The following is a 23,291-nucleotide window of genomic DNA, read 5'->3' as shown; positions in this document are numbered from 1 at the left end:
CACTGCCTTTGCTGAATCTCATAGGTTTGATATGTTGTGTTCTTGTTTTCACTGGTCTCAGTACATTTACTGATTTTTTTTCAATTTCTTTTTGACCCACTGATTAATTAAAAGTGTATTGTTTAATCTCTATATATTGGTGAATTTTCCCTTTTTTCCATCCATTATTAATTTTCAACTTCATTCCATTATGGCCAGAGGAAGTGTTTCATATCATTTCAGTCTTTTTACATTTATTGAGACCTATCTTGTGACCCAATATGTTGTGCATTTTGGGTACCAATGTTAGCTGAATAAATATTTCTGATTGATATTTCTTGTAGGTATATTGTCTCTTTTATTAATATATAATGACCTTCTTCATTTCTTATAAAAGTTTTGCATTTAAAATCTATTTTGTCTGATATTTGTATCGCTACTCCAGAACTTTTTTGATTAGTATTTGCATGGAATATCTTTTTCCAGTCTTTCACTTTCAGCCTGATTGTGTCTTATAGAAAGCATATAAATGTCTCATATTTTATATCCATTCTGTCAGTCTATGTCTTTTGATTGAGCAGCTCAATCCATTAACCTTCAATGTTATTACTGTAAAGGCATTATTTATTTTGTACATTTTATACTTTGGCTTTCTGTTGTCGTATCTACTGTTGTCTGTCTTTTTACCCTTATAGTTACCCTTACTAATATTCTTCATTTCTATACTTTTCTCCAAGTCTCTTTCCCTTGTCTTTTTCCTTTCAGCCTGCAGAATGCCCTTTAGTATCTCTTGTATATCCAGTCTTTTGGTAATAACTCTCTGAGTTTTGTTTATTTCTGATGACTTTACATTTATCCTTATTTTTGAAGGGCCTTTTGCTAGATAAAGAATCTTAATTGTCAGTTTTTATCTTTGACAACCTTAAGTACATCATAGCACTCTATTCTCACTTCCATGTTTTCTGGTGAGATTGGTACTTAGTCTTACTGAGTTTCCCATATATATGATGCATTGCTTTTCTCTTGTTGCTTTCAGAATTGTCTCTTTATCTCTAGCATTTGACATTCTGAACAGTAGGTATCTCAGATTACATCTGTTCAGATTTATTCTGTTTTGGGTGTAATGTCCTTGGATATTGATAATTATGTCTTTTATAAGGGGCAACAACTTTTTGGTCATTATTTCTTCAGATATTTTTTTCTGCCCTTTTCCTGTTCTTTCCTCCCTCAGGGATACCTATTATACATATGTTTGTGTGTTTTATGTTGCCATTCAATCCTCTGTTCCTTTTTTCCATTCTTTTCTCTTTCTTTTCTCCTGTATTTTCAAGTTCAGATGCTCTGTCCTCCAATTCACTAATTCTGTGCTCCACCAATTCAAATCTGTTATATGCCTCTAATGTATTTTTAATCTTTCCATTGTGTCTTTCATTCCCACTGTTATTTTTATTTGCAGGCTTTCCAATTTTTTTTTATGCTCACCCAGTGTGTTCTAATATCCTCTATCTTTTAGCCATACTTGCCTTCAACTCTTAGAATTGATTTGTTTTTAATTTGTTTGATCATCATTGATCAGCTGTCTTATATCCTGTGTCTTTTCAGGATTTTTTATTTGTAACTTTGGCTGGGCTACATTTTCCTGTTTCTTAGTATGTACATTTATGCTGATGTCTAGGTATCTGATTGTGTTGGTGAATTTACTCCGATGTTCAATTTCTCTTTTGCATTTTGTTTCACTTCTCTTCTTTGATTTTTGGTTCAGCTTATTCTAAATCTTTAATATTGCCCAGCTTATGTTTTCAGAACAGGTCCGGGGACCCACTAATGGGGTGCAGACCAGATTCAAGATTGCCTGGCTTGAGAGACTCCAGAAGGCTTTTTTACTTATTGCAGTTTCCCAGCCTGCCAGCTGATGGCACTCTTTTATCAACCTTTCCACCAGGGTGTCTTTTTGAACCTCCACTCACTGGTGATTCTGGTCTGGTGAGAGCCAAGATTCAAAACAGAATCCGCTTGTCAAACTCACTGAAGTGCAGCCACACTCTTCCCTCTAATACACCCTTCCTCCTCATAGGGAGGAAGTTCCCCTCTCAGTTGGCTGCAGTGTCTGTTGGTTTTACCCAGGATGTTTGCCTTGAGGGTGAGCAGCGGGTGCTGTTCCTGGCCACGGAGGCTAAAAACTCACAGTTGCGTCTTCGACCTCGTCATCTCTCTGTCCCTCTCCCTCCTGGACAATGCATAGCACTCTCCTGGACTGCAGACCCCCATAGCAGGTCCTTCAGTCAGCTTTTTGCCTTTCTTCCATTGTTTTTGTAAGAGAGTTTAACGTGCCACCCTCCTGTGACACCATATTCCTAGAAGTCTTCAGGGCACTTTTGTTCATACCTTTAATCATAGAACTTCCCTGATGGCATTGGGGCTATTTGTCTCTCTGATTCAGATGTTGAGACCTTTTAGAGTTTTGTTCAATTTTATATCCTCAGCATGTAAAGCAGTGCCTTGGGACACTTAAACATTCAGTAAGTGCTTGAATACATGAATAATAGAAGGCAGAGAGCTGGGGGAAAAAATCCCCCCAAAAGAAAAACAAGCAAAAGTCACATCTGTCCCCTTCACTTTGAAGTGTTCTACCTTGGAGATTATTCAGAAGGTAAAAGATGGTCCACATTATTTAGGTTATTTATCTTTATAGAAGGTGCAGGGTCAAAATTTAACCATTTTGATGCCAATGATGTAAAATATTTAGCTGTGTTTTCTTCAATTGCTAAATAATGAATGCACCAGATACTTTCACCTCATGTATGACTGCTGTCATCATCTTAGAGGTGGTATAAGTGGTGTGAGGAATTTTTTGATAAAGGCATGTCCTGAGGCTTTCAAAAGAAGAAAATATAATAATTTCCTGTTAGCATATGAAATAGACGGGAATGCTTTAAATTCTCCTCAAAATTGAGCAACTCTCCTTTCATTACCATTTTATTTCACTGACAAAGCCAATTTGGCATGAAGTTTCTCAATTTACTTTTGACTTCCTCTCAGTACTTTTGTTTCTGTATCCTTGTCTTCTACTCCTTTCCTTATAGCCTGCCTACTAGTTTCATAAAAGAGGTAGCACTCATCTTTTTGAAAGATCATGTTTTAATCTATTTCCTGGCATATTTACCAAACTTCTGCCCTCATCTTCAAAACATATATAAGTATTCTTCATCTTAAAAATGAATTAAAAATTAAATAATCACTTGGTTTTTACTACATGATGAAATGATAATCACTAACATCTGTGAGGTTCCTTGTTTTGTGTCAGGTCAATGGTAGATAATTATATGTTGATCACCCCATTGCTTCTTCACACACCTGTGGAGATAAGTGATATGCTGAATAGTAAACATCTGTTAAGTCAGGGAGCCAGGATTCAAATTTGAATTAGTCTAACTCAGGATCAATACTTGTGACGACATTATAGAGGTACGTTTACAACCAGCTCAAGATACGAAGTCCAAAGCTGCCCCCTGCTATAGCAGAATGACCACGGGAAAGTTAGTAACACCCCAGAATCACCGTTTCTTTCCCTATGAAATGGTTACTACCTCAACAAGCTCTTGTTCTGAGTAGGAGAATGTATTTTAAGTAGTTAGTACTGTCTGAGCTTCGCCCTCCCACATCTCTCCTTTACATCATTGCTGGCTCTCTCTTTTTCCCCACCCCTTCCATTCTTAACCACAGGCATCTGCCCCCGTCTCTGTATTCTGCTGATAGACATAATTCAGTACCCTTTCCAAGTGTCTGCTGGAAGCAAGGAATTGTGAACTTCTCTCAAAAGGCAGTAATTCCCATCTTCCATCCCATCTTCTTTCCTGACCTTCACTTTTCTTTGCCTCTCAGATGCATTTGTCACCAAAAGCCACCCCTTTCCTTTTAAAACTGTTCTTTCCCATGATTTCTAAAGACTGTGTAACTTTAGTTCTCTTCTTATATATCCCCTACCACCTTTTCTTTTTCACCCTTTCCATGTTCAGTCTTCGATATTAAAATTTATACTGGGCCTTCTTTTATCCTTGAAGACTTCTCATGTCATAGCTTCAACCATAACTTCTTGCAGATTATCCCTCAATATACATGTCCAGGCTCGTATCTCTAATTGCCAAACAGTCAGGTGCCTTGCCGTCCACATCACACTCACTGAGTCTAACACATATTAACTTCCTCCTCAAACCATCTGCCACTTCCACATTTCCTGTCTCTCAGATGGTGCCACTGTTAGTGAAATCAAATATTAAGTTTGAATTCATGTTCTTACAGCTTTTCTGGTTGCTCCTATAAAGTCTTTCTCCATGTGTGATGCATTTTTCTTTGAACTCTGTTTTTGCCCATTCCTTCCCTTTCTGACAACCTCTCCAAGCCACCTGTTTATTGTCTATTATCAAGTTGATGGCAGCAGCTTCAAGCTACTTTTGTGATGTCACCTAGCCTGTTTTGCACTCTCTCCCATATACTGTTTTCACAGTTTTAGCCGTTATCACAGCTGTTCTCAGCCTGTTATTTTTAAGAAATGCATTTAAAGACATCTCAGAAATATCCAAACCCCAGCCTAGCAAATCAGGATTTCTATGAGTGGGGCCCAGCAGGTGTGTTTTTTAAAAGTTGCACAGGTGATTCTCATGTACCAGTAAGGTTGAAAACGTCCTTTGTCGTGTCAGTGTCATGTACCAGAGCTTATGGTGATTTCCAGCAGTTCTTTGCTGTGCTGTCAGTTCCTCTCCCTGATTTTTAAGGCCCTTCCTGAACCCATCCATGTCCATGATGCCTCAGCACACCCACTTGGTTGCATTAAGCATCTCTTTGTCCCGCAGAAGCACTGTTCTCATTCTACCCTCTCTTTATATTCCTTTATGATGTTCCCTTATTGTCATTACTTTCTTTTATCCTTTCATGTATTAAAATCTTATCTACTGTTCATCTCACACCAACTGCATGAAATTTTTTGGTTTTGTTTTTTCCTTATTCTTCCGGTCTTCACTGGTCTTCTTTAATTCCATAGGAGACTGTTTCTCATTAGTATCCCAGAATTTAATCTGTGATTAATACTCCCTAAAAGCTCTTTAATATGTTTTGTTTTGGCATCCTCAGGGCCTCTGTCTAATGTTAACTTAAACACTGAATAATTCTTCTAATTAACTATTTAGACTTTTATCCCAGCCACTGTATATAATAGTAGCTACCATTTAATGAGCACCTAGTCCATGTGCTGTATATTTTTTACCTCATTATAAGTCTCACAAAAATTAAATGTAGACTGAATTATCCCGGTTTTATGAAGATGGAAAATGATAATCTGGGAAGTAAATTGCCCAGTGTTACAAAACTTAGAAATGGCTGAGCCAGGATTTAAACCCAACTCAGTGTGTTCCCCAAAGCCTTGCTCTGTATACGACAATGTGTTGCCTCCCCAGTCACAAACAGGAAGTTTGTTTTTATTTAACAAACAGATTATCCAGCGATAAAGCATTGCTGAATATCTTTTCAATTTATAAAAATCCCTTTGTTTGAAATTGTGCTTGTCTTTTAGGCATCGGGCTGTCAATCTCTTTCTTCAGGGATATGAAAAGTCATGGATTGAAACAGAAGAACATTATTTTGAAGATAAACTGATAGAAGATTTAGCAGTATGTTTTTAATGGAGTTATAGAATTAAGAGGGTTTGGGCTTGGTGAAAAAAAGTTGGCATGGGCAGTTATTCTTTTAAATTCTTCCTCAGAGCATCTTTAAAAACTTCAGAACCAGGATATAATTTTTGGTGGAAAGAATTAGCTACCAAAAATATAGTGAAGGTTAACCAAAGTCCATGAGAATTGCTGGTTTTAGAAAATACACAGGACAGAAGAGTAGACTGGGCAGCAGGAAGTCGTAATAAATATAGAGACAAATACATGTATAGAGTTATGATAAATATAGAGATGATTAGTCTGTCAGTGTTTTTAAGGTGAATTGTGCTATTGAGAGTGCAGCATGCAAGGGAGAAATCGTCATAACCTTTTGTAAGTCAAGCTTGTATGACAAAGCTGTGGGCCATAATTTCACAATAATTTATAATCATACAGCTCACAAAATCGTACAAACTAGTTCAGAGGCTTCACATTCCCCAGTTAAGAACTTCTTGTCTAAATTGTTTTTTAACTCAGATTATCTGAGAATATAATGGATTAACTACTCCAATTATTCAAAGACTAACTCCTGATTGCTCCCATATTTCTTTACCTTAATTCACGTTTTTTTCAAATGAAAATAACCAATAAAATATTCAGAGCTTTTGTAGAAATTAGCCCAACACATACAATAATAGTTACTAAATCCAGGAAATCATAACATTTTGTAGAGAAAAAACAATTCTAAATGGATAAGTCAATAGAGAAATAAAATTCATTAGATCAATCAACAAAAAAATAGGATTAATTAATTCTACAGTCAATAAAAATGGTAAGTTTCCTGACTTAAGGGTTTTACTCAATAGTTAAGAAGTTTTGAAAGTAACTGAAAATGAAATAAAATTAATTTTAAGTGATTCAAGTATTAACTAATTTATCATTGTTGGTTTATGTGTGCACAAAGGAACTGTTTGATTTGGTAATTCATTTTCGTTTCTCTGTGAAGTAGATTTTTATACTTGGGATGACTTAGCATCTTATTGCAAATCTTTATAAATTGCACCATCTTTCAAGCTGGTATCTGTGTGTCAATACACTTTCAGTTAATGATGCTTCTGCTTTATAAGAACAACAAGCAGAATTTTTAAATGCATATGTCATCCTTGACCATACTGTTATGTGGTCAGATTTTAAATGTCTCTGTTTTAACCTGCATAGCTTTACCCTGATCATGTAATATACATATTTGTATATATATAAGTTATATATAATATCTACAAAACACACACAGGGTTATTCCTAACCCTCGTATTTCTCCTGGATTTGAGTGGACATTTCATTTCAATGTGAAGTTGTCTAAATTTGACTTTTGTTGTAGAAACCTGGAGCAGAACCTCCAGAAGAAGATGAAGGCACTAAGAGAGTTGATCCTCTCCATCAGCTGATCCTTCTGTTTAGTCGAACGGCTTTAACAGAGAAATGGTATGGTGGGGAAGGTTCATGTGTGCCATAGAAGGACAAATAAAGTAACCCATATCTGAGTACTCTATGTATCTTGTAGTCATATTTCATTCCCATCTTGTTCTTGTATGACCAGTTTAGCATATACCTATGGACCCAACTCTCACTCAAGTTCAGTCTTAGATACTGATGAGTTCTAGATTTCCTCAACATGTAATTAGCCAATTTATTTTATTCTGATTCTTCATAAAAAATGGTTTTGCTCTCGACCATGACCAGCCTTTATAAATAAAACAAAACATCCTGGGGCAAACTCTAGTTCCAATAGTGTATGGAGACTGATGGTCACCCAAACTTTCCTAGGTTAATTGTATCCTCACCACGGAATGGGTCTTGGGAAGCCTATAAGGCCCAAATGAACCATTGTCCCAACTGGGAAGTTTCTTGGAGTCTGATTTTGAGGGCACTCCCTGTTTTTTCTTTGTTTTTGCAGTCGTAGTTATAAGAATTCACCAAAGTCCCAAAAGGCAAATCTCTAAGCATTTAAATGAGAAATGCATGATGTCTGATCATCAAAGTACACTCAGCATCTGCTCCCTACAGGAGCTTCTACCCAGGTTGGCTCTGCAGAGGAGAGCTTTCCCAGGTTACACAGTCTTTATCTGCTCCCAGGCCATGGGAAGAAAGCCTGCTTTACCCCAGGCCTTTGCCTGCCTCTGCTTCACTTGGGAGCTAATTATAGTCTGCATCCACATGCCTCTTCTCAGAAGTCTTCCTGGGTTCATTTGACCACTTCGCATACCATAATTATGTACATTTCTTCCTCTTAGCTAATGTACCCATCCTCTCTCTCACTATTTCTCTTATTATTTCCTAACTAACAAAATCATCTCATCCCTAAGCATAGAGCAACGCCCTGTCTGGCATTGTCAGGTAATGAGGTATTTCTCATAAGTGGATTTTTCTGATGGCTAGAAAACTGCAAAAATGGTTTTACAAATTTTAGGTATTTTTTTGATGGAAACTTCTCTTAATATATTAATTGTTTCTACAGTTCTTAAAAAAAAAGAGGATAAACATTTTAGCCTTTCTTGATTTTTAAGGATAATCATTATGGCCATCTTATTTTTTTTAACTATATAGTAAAATCACATTTTGGGGAGTTTTGCCATCAAATGTCAAATGTCACTTCTGCTGTCAAAACCCCTACCTCATTTAAATATGCTTCACCCAAACTTTGTAGGCCATTTATTTTATGAGACATAAAAGCCTTTCTGTAAGTTAAGATGGGAGAGCTATTTAGGAAGTCTTTCCTTTTTGGAACTAGGATATTTTTGAATGGCTGGTGTTGCCTAATTATTTGTTCATTTAATTTTAAAAAGCATACTCATCGAAAACAAAGATTAGTATATACAGTGATGGTATTTTTATATATGACTAAGCTTCACTTAAAAGTTGATTTTTTTTTTCTTGTTTTCCAAAGCAAACTGGAGGAAGATTTTTTGTATATGGCTTATGCAGATATTATGGCAAAGGTAAATAACTGTCCTTACTGACTTCTCATGTTTAAGTTTAATAGAGGATAATAATTTTGATCTGAAGAAGTTAAAAATCTATGAATTTCTGTAATAAACAAAAATATTGTTGACTTTTAGAAACAGTAAGGGGCATTGATCTCAACTTCCCACTGGTTACATGAATCTTTGCTGTTCTTGCAGGAAAATCATTGTAACCTCCTTTAACATTTCATTTATGAGGAGCTTATTACTGTTCTAAAGAGTCATTCATTCAACAGATATTCACTGGACAAGAAGGTGTTGGGGATAAAAGTGAATAAGCAATAAACACATTTTCTTAGTTTCTTGGTTGCTAAAACAAATACCATACAATGGGTTGGCCTAAACAACAGGAATTTATTGGCTCAGGGTTTTGAAGCTAGAACTACAAAATTGAGTCATCAGCAAAGCAAGCCTTTCTCCAAAGTTGGTGACATTTGGAGGTGGGCTACCACTGATCCTTGGAGTTCTTAGCTTTTCTGTCACCTGGCATTGCATATGGCAATATCTTCCCTAACTTCTGGCTGCTCCCTGTGACTTTCTCTTCTGTATCCAGTTTTCTTTGCTCGTAAGGATTGTAGCCATACTGGGTTAAGGCCTACCCTCATTACCATAACTAGTAACATCCTCAAAGGTCCTATTTACAAATGGTTTCACACCCACAGGGCCAGAGGTTAGAACCTGAACATGCCTTTTGTGTGGGGGACATGATTCAGTCCCCACCACATGCAGCATGCTTTCCTGGAGTTTGCCATCCGATGGGGAAGAAAAATTTAAACAAATGATTAGAAAAAGAACAAAACTCTTAAGCATTATGGTAGAGGAAGTTCTAGGTGTATTAGGAATAGGTTACATAGCATAATAGTGAGACCCACTTAGAGTAAGGCTTACGGAAGTCCTTGACTTGTATATGATGAATTGTCATGCCAAAATAGTAATAGCTAGAATTTGCTGAGTGTTTATTTCATTTAATCCTCAAAACAGGAGTATGAATGAGGGAATGAAGATAAAAGAGGCAACAAGGAATTTCTGACTTGGGCAGCTGGGAAGATGATGGTTCATTTACCAAAATGGGGAGCACCAGAATAACTGTAGGCTTAGACTAAAGAGGGCAGATGAAAAGTTCAGTTTGGGCCAGGTGAGTCATCTAACTGCAGGTGTCAAACGTGATTAGACATTCATATCTGTTGCCCATTACCTCAGGTAAGGTTATCTATACAGATCGGGGCTTCATCAGTATAACTGAGGCTTCAAGGTGGATGACCTATCGTGCTCAGGATAGAAAGGCAGAGTGAGACAAGACGACGGTGTATGGCTGGGCCTGTAAGGACACTGAAATTTAAGGTTAGGAAAAAAGAGCCCATAAAAATAACAGAAGACAGTCTTAAGTGTGAACTGATATAGGAACTTTAGGAGGAAGAATGCGGTCAACAAAGTTAAATCCTGCTGAAAGTCTAGCCGAGTAAGGGCTGAAAATTCTCCGGATTTATCACATGTGCTTCATGTCACCATGGTGACAAGAGTTTCAGAGAATTGTGGTGTAGGAGCCTTGGTGGTGGAAGCACTGTATTGTGAGGAAGTAAGTAGTGATTCACATGTGAAGAACCATAGCAAAGACTGCTTTCCTGAGAAGACTGAGAGGAAAGGCAGAGACAAGGAGAAATGTATCCAAATGGAATTGTGAGGTGGGGGGGTTCATTTTGTTTGTTTGCCATTTGTTTGCTTGGTTATTTAGACAAATTTAAGTATGCTTATATCTTGGTGAGAAGGCACAGATAAAGTGGGCAAGTGAATGATTTAACTAAGTGAAAAATGTAATTAAAATAAATAAATAAATAATTTTTTAAAAAAAAGATAAAAAAAAAAAAACTAAGTGAAAAATAGTGACTTTACAACTTTATTTTACACCAAAACCCACATTAAGAAATATATTTATCTGGTACATTTCTAGAAACATAAATATGTACACCTTGAAAGAAAAAAAATCGTGAAATTACACCCTTCCTAAGAGGAGTTTATTTTCTATTCTGTTTCAATAAAAAAATTGTTTGTAATCATGTTGCTTCAATTTGATTTCTTGTCCAGTTTTGAAAAACTCTGAATGAAAGGATTAAACAGAAAGGATACTTACTCTTTTGTAGCAAAAGGAAGCTGGAGAGGATGGCCAGGATAGTGGAAGCTTGGAATTTCCTTTTAGGGTATTAAGTTCTCAGACAGAAGAAGACAGTGCAGTCATCTGCTGAGACTGAACGAAAAGACTGAGAGACTCTGGAGAGTATTGTTTGTGGAAACAGAGAAGAGTTGAAAGATATTATTGAGTTTGGGGTGGAGTATTGATTAGATATTAAATTAGGATTCCCAGGCAGTATAGAAAGCCTGGTTTAATTTATTGTCTATGAATTTGTAGCAGTACCAGTCTTTCTGATTGTGTGGCTTTTCTTTAGCAGTTCTCAGAATCAAATGCAAATTCAGAGAAGGAATAAGTTGGATTAATCAAGGGTTAGGATTTTTGCCAGATGGCTGCTGGAGGGCAATGGGTCATAGGGGTTTTGTATATTGTGAGAGTGGTTGAGTTGTTGAATCGTGGATTCTAACTAGAATAATAAGAAAATGAGGATACAGAAGAGCTGATAAATGAGATAATTCATGGACTGAATGTCCTTTGCAATTGAAGAACTGATGAGCAAGTGGGCTAAGAAGATAAAAGCTTCTGATCTAAGAGCCAGATATTTCTAATAAAGTTCTTGTGACTAAAAGCAATATCTGCCTTCCCATTTGTTCTAGTTGTAACCCAAAGTTAAATCTAATCTCTTTTCCACTGTTAGATGGTCAAGCATTTGATAATGATTCATGCTCACCCTTTCTCTGACTATTTTCCATTTCATAGTCAAATAATCTTATTCTTTTTATTCTTTAATGTATGGAAGGAATGCCAAGCTTTCATCACCCAGTTTGTTCTACTCTACACATATGTGCCATTCGGAGTCTATGGAACACAGAGTTCCAGTTATGAGCTTACCTGTGAAGTATATGATGGGACTATATCCTCTTATTCTCACTTCAGATTGAATACATTTACAATAAATTATAAGAATTTGTTAAATTTTAGGCAGCCAGGTTGCATTTTTCAGTCCTTTTGAACTTGCCTATCAATCTAAATTCCAAAGTCATTGATTAATTTCTATTGAGTTATATTTCACACACTTAGTATTTGGAGAGTTTATTTTTTTAATTAAGTATGCGTGATTATTTCTCTAATTAGAGTCAGACCTGTTCAAGGCTTATTGAAATCTTTTTTTAAGTTACTTGTTTTCGTGGGAAAACATACTAGTTTCCGTATGGCGAAAATGATACAAGTTTATGTTCCCATCTTTATTTCCTCCTTTGTAAAGCCATATATGATTGTAAGTAGAAAGGGTGGTGCTTAATATATTTTTGTTGAATGCATGAAAGAATGTGACAAACCTTTTGTAATCAAGTGAGTGGAGGGATCATATTTTGTATTGTCTTCCATGTCCACATTATCTCTATACCCAAAGTGCTGTGAATCTTTGAATTAAAGATAATTCTCCAGATTTATAACTTACATTTAAACACTTACCTCCCTATACATCTCTAATACACTAGGAGCTTATCAGATATGGGAAACATTTAGAAGGTTGGCACAATCTAACTTTGAAAAGCTATAGGTTTCTTCCTACCATAGGTATTGGCTAATGAACATCTTCCTTTGATCACCATTGTACTCTTAATTCCAGACCAAAATAATTAATAGCAACTGAGATTGATTAAAAACATATTATTTTTCAGGCACTTTATCTTAAATTGCAAACAGTTTACATAGATTAACTAATTTGATTCTTTCAAAAAACCAGGTATTTTTCTTATTATTTCCATTTTAGACACAGAGAAACTGAGCCATAGAGGGATGAAGGAACTTGCCCGAAGCTGTAAGCTAATAAGTAGCAGCATCAGGATTTCAAGCAGACACTGTCTCTGGATCACATATTCCTAACCACAATCCGCAAACTTCCTTATCAAGTAGAGTTTCAGTTGTGGAAAATAGATAAGAATATATGTAGAGAAAACAAACAAATTAATAAAGAATATGTGTAGGGTGATCATAGGCCCTTTATCATTTCTGGAAAATTAATTCAAAATAATGGAAGAGTCAATTGTATGATTTTTTGGTATAAAGAGTAACAGTCGTAGAAGTTCACTTTCCTCCTTCAGACCAGATACAGTAAAAAATGAACCTAAAAAATAAAACGATTATAAGATTAATCATTTAAAACGATTTTAATGGTTTCATTGTTTTTAATTAACTATCTCATGTACCTCTATTAGTAATGGCAGGGTGAAATAAGAGAAATGAATTTGGTTTGAACAAAGCAAAGGCATGAATATTTAATATGTGTAGTATCATGTGGACCTCATATGTATGTATATATGTAGTACATATAATATTTAATTCAGCATTTTAATTTTGTAAAGACATCTAGAATATAAGTTTTTAGGCCATGATTTCATTAATCATGTCATCCAAACTTACTGTGTCTAAGATATGATATATATTGAAACAAGGTTGATAAGAAACTAATACAAATGAGTCAGTATTCTGTGTCGAATCCTGTTGTACTTTCTGCCTCATCATATTCCTTTTGACCTCTTCTCTGTTTTGTTTGTTTACTTACATCAGAGTTGTCATGATGAGGAAGATGATGATGGTGAAGAAGAAGTGAAGAGTTTTGAAGTAAGAGCGATTCTTCTAGATTTACCTTTTGTTCTGTTTTGAAGCATTATTTCATAGCTTATAACTGACATTTATGTTTCTTGCTTCATGGCTTATTGCAGCTTATTGTGTCAAGGAACTGCATGTCAGAAGCTGGATGGATAAGTCCGAGTCCTAACACTTGCTGAAGTTAAAACCAAGGACCATAGAATAGTTACTGATAAATCCCATATGTTCAGAATGAGTGTTCCTGAGTGCCCTTATTGCGAGATGAGATCGTTCTAGTTTTTCTCATCTCAGTGAATGTTGTGGTCTGGAACTTCCCACAGAAATGTGAGGAAAACATTTATTGAAGAGCAACATGATGCCCAAGTTTTTGATTAACCCCTTGGTTTAGTATTTTTTTTCTGAATTGAAGAAGTCTTAAAGATTTGGCCCATTATGACTTCTGCCTAATTCGGTCACTCATTCCTTGTACATATGTAGACGGTGCCACATAATGCAGTTTGCTTGCATGAGGTAGGAGTGCATATATTCTTAGGACTGTATTCTATTTTATGATGATTTTCTTAAACGTTCTCAGCTTTTAAATATCCTATATAACTTGAAATGCTGCTTACTGTTAATTAGCCAGAGGGAAAGTAAATATTATTTTCCCCTTTTGCTTATACTGTACTTTCTTTTTTGTGTATGAGAAAAGCTAGTTGTTGCTATCTACTACTCTTTTGTTTTGATTTTTTTTTTTTTCATTTTCAAAAAGAAATCAAGCGGGAGGAAATAGATTAGATTTTTTTTCCCATTAATTTACACGTCTGGGCCTTGAGCTAGAAGTCTGCCAGTATGTCAGTAACGGGCAATGAGCATTTCATTACAGTGGACTTGTATATGAAAGAATAGCCGAGGAATAGACTAGAGTAGTGCCCCTTCCAGAAACAACTGGGTAGGAACATCTCTGCAGCATTGACATCAATGTGTAAAACATTGAAAAACACACAGTAATTTGAGAAGAATCAGTAACTCCTGCTGTCTGAGAAAAATGCCATAAGGTTAATTTCCTATATGGCATGATAGTATTTTCTAATATATATTTATTCCATTCCAATCATTCTTATTGATAAAAAAATGGAAGTAAATTTGAATGAGCTGTAAACAGCCAATGGTATGTTTTTCTGAAGTACACACCATTTATGGTCTATTAGTTGTCTTCAGAGCAATTGTTTATTGCTATTTTGCTTCTTATCCTCATCCTTCCTTAAGGTCACAGGATCCCAACGCAGCAAGGTAAAACTATATATATTTGTGTGTATTTGTCTGGGTCTGAGTTTCAGTTTCTTTGTGACATTTACCTTTGTTAGACCCAACATCTTGGATTCATTTGTATCGAAGGTCTTGAACATCTTTCTGCAAGTTTGTAGCTGCAGGGCAATTGGTCTCTTCAGTATCCCTTCCTTTACACAGGTTTATTTTTCGTGTAATTTAAATGATTCATAATTTGAAATTTTATTCTACATGTACATTTTGAGCTGTATACTGTGCTGGGATAAAAGAAGCCAACTCTTTATATTACTAACTTTGGGCTAAGGAATTTTCAGTGCAGCATCTGGTCTCATCCCTCTTGATGTTCTTTTTAAATAAGTCTTGTTACTTGAAAATAGACAAAAATAAAAGCATTGTTGGTGAAACTGGAAAAAAGTCTGCTATTTGCCTCTGCTAGTAATAACTCTAATAACTGCAGATTATATTCCATAATTGCAATATAGATTTCATCCTGTTATTACAGTGAAGAACTAGATGACTTTTTTTTATAAAAGTGAAGTATGATCTTTTAATATGATTTTAAATGACAAGGAATCTATTTAGAAGAAACAAATGATAATATTTTTAACTCAATATTTAATTTGAGGAATATTTTGTTCTTACAATATCTCGTGGTCCTTGCAAATTTTTAAATTTGAGTTCATTCAGATACTATCAGATATAGCTGGTGGACATAATAGTTAAGGCATACAATGGCAATAACACTTCACTTAACCTGATGAGCTTAAATAATAGCTAATAATGAATACATTCATATTTTGGTAGAGCTTTGTATTTTCATCACTAATTATCTCAGAGTGAAAATATGAAGGGGCCTCCTAATATCAACCAAAAATTTGATTCCCTAATGGGCACACACAGTTTGTGCCGGTATTTGCAGGATGGATGGAGGCAAGGCAAGACCAGAGGGTGTTGCTGGTTAAGGAAACCTTTTTTAATTTGAAAGAGGAGTGCATTTTCTGGGAGATCTGAAGGCAAATACAATTTGGTAAACAGAGTCAAATTTGGTGGCTTTAGAAAGGTCACCAATTTTGGGAAAGAAGGCTTGGAATGTTTAGTGGTGGAATCTTAGTAGTGTATATTGTTCATGGCAGGCCAAGAGCAAGAAATCAGCTGAGGTATCAAGCCTGACCTGAGAGAAAGGGGTACTATGCCTTTGGATTTGGAAACGCTGGCAAATTCACTTAATAGTGAAACCTAGCAATTAATCCCAAGTAAGGGGTGTGGGCCAGGAGGTGTGGTGAGGCGAGAGTTCAAGATTTAAATTGCCATGTATTCATCTATTGTGCTACTATAGTGCAATAGACAAGATTTGGGAATTTTTACTTCTTAAGCATTAATAGTTGTACCGATCTCCATGTAATTTGGGGCTAATTATTCCTAATTTATGAAGTTATGCCAACTATGGTCAGATGCATACTCTATGAGTAAGCAATATGAACTCTTTCCAAGTTCAAAAACAGTTATTTGTATACGAGCATCTATGATGTTCTCTAAGGCTGACCCAGTGACACTAACAAAACCATTAAAAAATTTGACCAGACAATTAGATTATTACTCTCCCTTTATAAAATTAGTAACCTACCAGACTTTCTTCATTGAGGTGTCTGGTTGTTTGACAATATCTATTAATAGAATAATCTAATGGTGGAATTTTTCATATATTACAATGAATTTGAAAGGTTATTTGGCAGTTTCAATAATTCTTATAACAAATTATGTTAAAGGGAATAACTTAGCATGTATGGTAATTGAATTTTGTTCCTATAACTTGTCTGGTTATTAATATTTACTGTCATTTCTCCTTAAATACTCCACCTGCCAAGTTTTCAGCAGACATTGAGAAGAGGAAAGCAACAGCTATAATACAGAATTATGAGGGCATTTTCCATAGGAATAAAAGAGGCTCATGAAAAACAGAAAGCAGGGCATAGAGACTGAACTATCCTCAAATATGCAAATATATACAAGTATTTTTCTTTATCTGGTGCATATATTTTTTGTTGATATGTTCCTGTTAAAACTTACCTACTTTAATGTGATAATTTAATTCCCTGTTTCATCTATAACATATAAATATGCTTTTCCTGAAAAATTCATGTTTATTTAATCATTTTCTTTCAAATTTACTTAGGCATCAAATTTATTATGCATGCCCTTTTTAAGATGCAGGGCTACTTCAACATTAAAACCACTAAAGAGGACAACTAAAATTTAAAAAGAAGCTAAAATTAATTGACAGTAAAGAAATGTTTTACCAGTAACCAGGCAAGTTAATTACTGCAATTGAGTGCTGTATTTAGCTTTAAGTTTCTCATAAGCAAAGGAAATAATAAAGTTTCAAGTAACAGTCTCAAGTTTTCAGTGAAAGTCTCAAGTGAAGTAGCTTTGTGTTTCTGAGCATGATGAGAATTTTTCAACAAAGGGCTTTGGTATCATTGGAGACGACATTTTAACTATGATTTTGCAAATGATACAGAAACATTTTTCAAGTGAGCGCTTCTGCTGTTGCCCATCTCTAAAATCTGAGGCTGTAACATTAAAAATAGTAAAAGCTTTTCTGTGGCATATTAAGGTAATATAATGTAGATTTATTGCCTATTTTAAAATCCTGAATTTCAGTAGAGCTTAGGGTTGACTAGAGGAGGGGAACATTAATGTTAAACATCTTTCTCAAATATTAGGCAAGCAGTATCATCCTTTGGCAGGTGCCCAACTTGTAATTCACAGATGAATTCGCTGATGAGTCCCTGAGGTTCTTGTATTCTATACTATTGATTAAAAGAATTTCTTGTGTCTTAAATGCTAAATATGCCTGTGGCAAAGTTGACATTCTAGAAGTAAAACTTAAGAGACTGGCTTACATTCTCTCCCAGATGGGCCTCAAGCATACATAAAATATCATACATACTGAACTACTCAGCCCAATAACCAGTTTGTACTCCAAAGTAATGCACCTTTAGGTATAATATATAGGTCCATGTATTAATCTGGATTCTCTAGGGGAGCCAAACCAACAGGGGATATTTGTAAATAGTATGAGATTTTACAAAATTGTCTCACAGGCCCATGGGGATGTACAAGTCCAGATTCTGTAGGGCAAGCTGCAAGCTGGGAACTCCTATGAGGGTCTTCACGGTTTCCCTGGGAGATGTTGGCAATTGGAAGTAGAGATGGAAATTCTCTCTCAGTGCTGAAATCACTTCTCCTTTTAAGGTCTTCAGCTGATTGGTTGCATTCATTGCCGACAGTAGTCTCCTGAGTTGATTGTAGCCATAGATGCAATCAACTCACTGATGATTAAAGTCTGTGAAATGTCCTTGCATTACAATTAGCCCAGTGCTTGCTTACCCAAACAACTGGATACTATTACCTGACCAAGTTGGCATATTAGCCTAACCATCAAAGTTCAAAACGTTTTAAGAGCTGGTGTTTTATAAATACAACTCTAAGAAAGAAAAAAAAAACTTTTGTCTGGTGCCTCCAAGCATCTAATTTTGAATAGAACTTCTTTTGGTAATTCTGCAAGAACGAAATGGCTATATGATATACTCTTTCTTCTCCCTACCCCACCCCAGGTAGTGACATGATTTGAACGTTGAATGGGTTTATTTCATGCTGTCCATTTAAACACTTGTGAGAAATATTGTTGGAAGAAAATGTTGCTCGTTTTAATACAGTTGGTGATAGCCCAGTCTTCCTATGTTAAGTAACTTTCATTTGGGAGAGGCTTCCTTCCCATTTGCTTTGTCTGAAATTAGGGAGACTAACATCTCACCTCTTGATCCAGGAGAGATTATCAAGAAGCGTACTCTTGACACCACCAACATCATGTCATCACTATCAAGTGACAGTACTTTTCTTCTATCCTGTCTTAACACATCTAATTCATCTTGCAAATTCACCAAGAGATTTAAATGAAAATTCAAGAGGAGGGGAGCTGGAACATTTTTTCTTATGTGCAATATGGAGTTAAAACCTTACCTATAATGATACCGTTCCCTTTTTTTTTTTCAAGATACATGGCCGTCTTTATTCTTCTCTTTATAAATTTTATTTTTAGAGATGTTTTAGATTCAGAAAGTTACATCAAAAGTGTAGGGGATTCCTATATAATCTATCCTCCCCCCTCCCACATTTCCCTCTATTAATAACATCTTATATTAGTGTGGGACATTTTTCACTGTTGGTGAACTAATATTGAAGTATTGCTACTAGCCAACATCTATAGTTTGCATTATGGTTTACATAATGTACACTATACAGTATTAAAGATTTTGACAAAATGTATAATGGCTTGTATCTGCCATTGCAATATCATGCAGAACAATTCCATTATCCTAAACATGTCCTATGTTTCACCTATTCTTACCTTCCCCTCCCCACAGAATCTCTGGTAATCTTTGTATCAATATTGTATCTTTGTATCAATATTGTAAATTCTTCCATTACTGCAATAATAATAAGTCTACTTTGGTCCATCATTCCTTTCTTCTTTAGTTCTAGCATCAATATTACAGGACAGAACTTTGAAGAAGAATTAATAGACTGGAATCTGTGCTATGTGTGCAGATTGGTTTATAGAGATTTCTTGTCTATGGATAAAAGATCACCACAGATTAATGCATCCTTTCAAATGTCTCACATTAATCTTAATAGTATAGAGCACAGTAGAGCAATGCCAATTGTTGGATCGTACTTGAAATTTGCTTGTAAGGGATTGGAATTTTAATTAATTGAGATTAATTACTATTAGTGGATAAGGAAGCTTACCCAGAATTTTGAAAGTAAAATCTGCTGTCTAGTATGTCTGCATTGGAGATGAGCTTATCCTTTTTAAATGTGGGTAAGACTATATATTTAGCTTTCATTAGAGAACATAGTTTTTCAAGGACTGGTATCTACCACCCAAGAAAGAGTCTGTGATGATAGTCTATTATATTAAGATAGCTCCTAAAGTATTTTTTAGTTTAAAGTAAACTAGGTAAATTACAGTAATTTCAAGTAGATGGACTTCTGGGTCTTAGGAAAGAAAGCCCCTAAATGTACAAAAATTGGAAATATATCAGTACTGGAACAATTATTGAAATAACTGTCTAATCATGAAAAAGTATAGTTCTTTGGTTCTTTCTGAAGAAGCTATATGGTATCCAAAATATGGATTAAAGAGCTAAGAGTTGTTTTCTATACTATTGAATCATAGAACAGAGAAAGGAAAGGAATGTTGATAGCCAGTGGTCTCCATTAATCATGCCATCTGCCAGTACCATCTGCATTTTTTATCTGTGAAATGGTTGCTCTCAAGTAATGCCTTTTTTTTCCGTCTATTTTTTTTTTAAATGTTACATTACAAAAATATAAGAGTTCCCCATACGCCCCCCAACCTCCTCACCCCTCTCCTCCCACATCAACAACCTCTTTCATCATCGTGGCACATTGCATTTGGTGAATACATTTTGGAGCACTGCTGCACTACGTGAATAATCGTTTACATTGTAGTTTACATTCTCCCCCAGTCCGCCCAGTGGCCATGGCAGGACATACATTGTCCAGCATCTGTCCCTGCAGTACTGCCCAGGACAACTCTAAGTCCTGAAAATGCCCCCACATCATCTCTTCTTCCTTCTCCCTACCCTCAGCAGCTACCGTGGCCACTTTCTCCACATCAGTGCTACAATTTCTTCCATTACTAATCACAATAGTTCATAGTAGAATATCAGTAAGTTTAATCCATACTCTATTTCTCCATCCTATGGACCCTGGGATGATTATGTCCACTCCACCTCTATATCGAGATGGTGCTTAGATTTCATATGGATGATGGATGATGGAGTTCTCCTGCTTGCAGTTGTAGGGCACTCTTGGCTCCCTGGTGTGGTAGTTGACCTTCTTCCCCTCCCTGTTAGCTGGCTGGGGTAAATCCAATAAACCAGATGGCAGGAATTGCAAGTCTGCTGAGGCTCAGGGTCTGGCTGTCACATGGACAGTTCAGAGATAAAAGTCTCCTGAGTAAACACCAAACCCAGCACCAAGTAATGTCTTAGCCTGAGTTCCATAGTAAGCAGAGGCATAAAGCTTATGTGCTAATGCTAACATTTCACAGGGAGGGATGGGGAATGGGGAGGGGATGTTATAATCCCAAGGAATCGAGAATGAGATGAAAAGAAAAATTCTGCAGAGAAGGAGGACGAGCAAATACAAGGTAGAGCATTCCTGAGCTGGCTGCAGCTCCACAGCAGTGCAGCTAGTGGCTCACTTGTGTGGCTGCCTCTCCAAAGACCTTCCGCATCATGGAACAGTTCCTCCTGGGGAAGCAGGGTGAGCACTTTATCTGCTGACTGCCCCATCTCTCATTGGTCACAGAATTAATTTCTTTCTTCCTGCTGATACTGCCCAGCTCATCCTGGCAACCCCTGGGGAAGCCAGAGCCTCCTTGGGTCCAGCCTGGCCGGTGCACATGCACTGGAGTCTCTCCATATCCATCAGGGCCATGCTTGGGGTCTTCTTCCTGGGTGAGTGGCAGTGAAGGCAGCAGCGAGCTACCACTCCTAGGGCCACCCTCGCCCAAAAGCCAAGCAAGCAACCAAGGACTGGAGAGAAGGGAGCATGGAAAAGAGGGGTGGTAAGGCGGGATGGGGTACTGGGAAAATTCCCAGAGCACTGTTCTCTACACTGTGTAGTTTATGCAAATAGAAGCACCTACATTTAAACATATAATTGTATATTTTTAATAAGCATAATAAATTTGACTTTAAGTGCTTCATTTTTAAAGTAATACCAGTTGAAGCTTATACTTGATCACAACTTCTGTCATAAATGGGAGGTAGCAGAGAGGCTAAGAGCAAAGACATTGGGCTCGACCATCCATGCTTGAATCCCAGCTACTAGCTGTGTGATCTTATTCCTCAGTTTTTCTGTCTATAAAATGGGACTATGTGTTGTATTTCCTTTGTAGGGTTGTTAGGAGGACTAAATTAGTTAATACACCTAAAGCACTTAGAACATTGCCTAGCGCCTAGCAAGCCCTATGTGTGTGTTTGCTATTATTATTACAGTTAACCATTGTCACTTTCCCTAGTAGAAACGCATCAGGGAAACCCATAGACACACTTTTAGGGGATTGTGAATGTAGGACTACTCGAGGCAGGAGACCTGGATTCTTGTCCTGATGTGTGACCTTCATCAAGTCACTTTAAACTACTATGTCGCAGCCTTTTCTTCCTTGAATTAAAATCTATGGAATAGATATTCTCAGGGGTCATTTCCCCCTTTAAAATTGCCTGATTTACTGCACATAAGTAAGTTCTTACCAGTTCTCAGGACAATTTCACAATTCTTCTATGTGTATAAATACTGATAAAAGCATACAATTTTTAATTGTTTTTTTTTCCTCTGCTCTTTGGGGATGATTGAAAAAGAGACAAGCTCTGTATTTGTTTTAGTAAAGAAATGTAGCAATACATGTCATAGAAAATAATACCTAGCATATATATTTATATATGTATATATTCACCTTTTCCAAGTGTACTGCACAATCATAATATAGTAAGATGGGAATAAAAAGGAAATGATGAGGGATAAAAGGAGGTAGAGGCGCCAGCAGAGCCTTCCAAGAGTGGGATTAATGCACAAGTGTGTATTGTAGAGTCTTGTTGATTTGCTGTGGGTGGTTGTCACAGTTGAGTCCAAGCTTTCTAGGAGCCAAAATAAAACTACCTAATTCAACAGTTCATTGTATCAATAAAGACAAACTACTCCTTTGGGAGAAACATAAATATTCCTGCAGCTAACATCCGACATTTTTTGTCCTGAGAGCAACTCAGTAAAAGTAATTATTGAGAGGCCAATACAGTAAAGTCCAGCTTTACATCTCTTCTGAGGATGGCTTAGTGTAGGATAGAAGCCAGGTATCTAGAGGAATACAAGGAGTATATAGCTTGAAAGCAATCTCCTGGAAAATCCTCCTCTCAGCCAATAGGCAACACTTGGCGGGGAAATGGAGTCTTTACTAAGGAGGTTGAGAGCACCTGTTCAGCAGGAGTTAATCAGAGTAGCATGAATAACCATTTGTGAAAACTGAGAATAACAGACTTCAGAGCTTCTGCTGTTGGGAATTCTTAAAATCCAAATAATGAATTGTTATGATCCAGTCTACTGTAAAAGTTATTCTGACTTTTCATTTTTTAACTAATTAATCCAACTTCTGGCATCTTCAAGATCTAACCATATTTTCATATTATTAGCTGTCATCAAAAACCTTGTTCTTATTCTGCCTTTTTGTCAGGTTGTACTAACTGAAAAAGGACTACCTAGCACTTGCTTTTCGTGCTCAAGATGATGTCCAGCACTTCAAAGGCTTAACCAACCAACCAGGTCTAAGTGAGGGCTGCTTTAAATCAATACTGTGCTCAGGATAAATCACATTCCCTCTTCTGGTTTTAGAGTTATTCTTTTCTCTCATTTTTACAGCTTGTTAATGAAACTATTTGTAGTGTAGTATAAATTTGAACAGTAGGACCCTGAAAGAGAAAACTTTTAATTCACCTGGGTTTTATGCATTAGGATGCTATGTATAAATTCTAATTAGGCTGAATCCAGGTGAAA

At 36.3% G+C, this 23,291-nt stretch overlaps 1 protein-coding gene across 1 annotated transcript in view; it reads left to right on the top strand.

The window, feature by feature from the left end:
• The window catches only part of RYR2 (ryanodine receptor 2), a 735,760-nt gene that overhangs the window by 634,459 nt on the left and 78,010 nt on the right, over positions 1 to 23,291 (top strand). Inside the window, exons 75-79 of the mRNA XM_071207362.1 lie at positions 5,546 to 5,642; positions 7,000 to 7,103; positions 8,566 to 8,617; positions 13,338 to 13,391; positions 14,628 to 14,651. Coding sequence (XP_071063463.1) covers positions 5,546 to 5,642; positions 7,000 to 7,103; positions 8,566 to 8,617; positions 13,338 to 13,391; positions 14,628 to 14,651 — 331 coding nt within the window. The remainder of the gene's footprint in view (positions 1 to 5,545; positions 5,643 to 6,999; positions 7,104 to 8,565; positions 8,618 to 13,337; positions 13,392 to 14,627; positions 14,652 to 23,291) is intronic.

The sequence above is a fragment of the Dasypus novemcinctus genome, chromosome 13 (genome assembly GCF_030445035.2).
Source record: "Dasypus novemcinctus isolate mDasNov1 chromosome 13, mDasNov1.1.hap2, whole genome shotgun sequence".
Classification (NCBI taxonomy): domain Eukaryota; kingdom Metazoa; phylum Chordata; class Mammalia; order Cingulata; family Dasypodidae; genus Dasypus; species Dasypus novemcinctus.
Note: the sequence above shows the minus strand (reverse complement) of the source record. Positions and strands in the feature narration are given on the sequence as shown.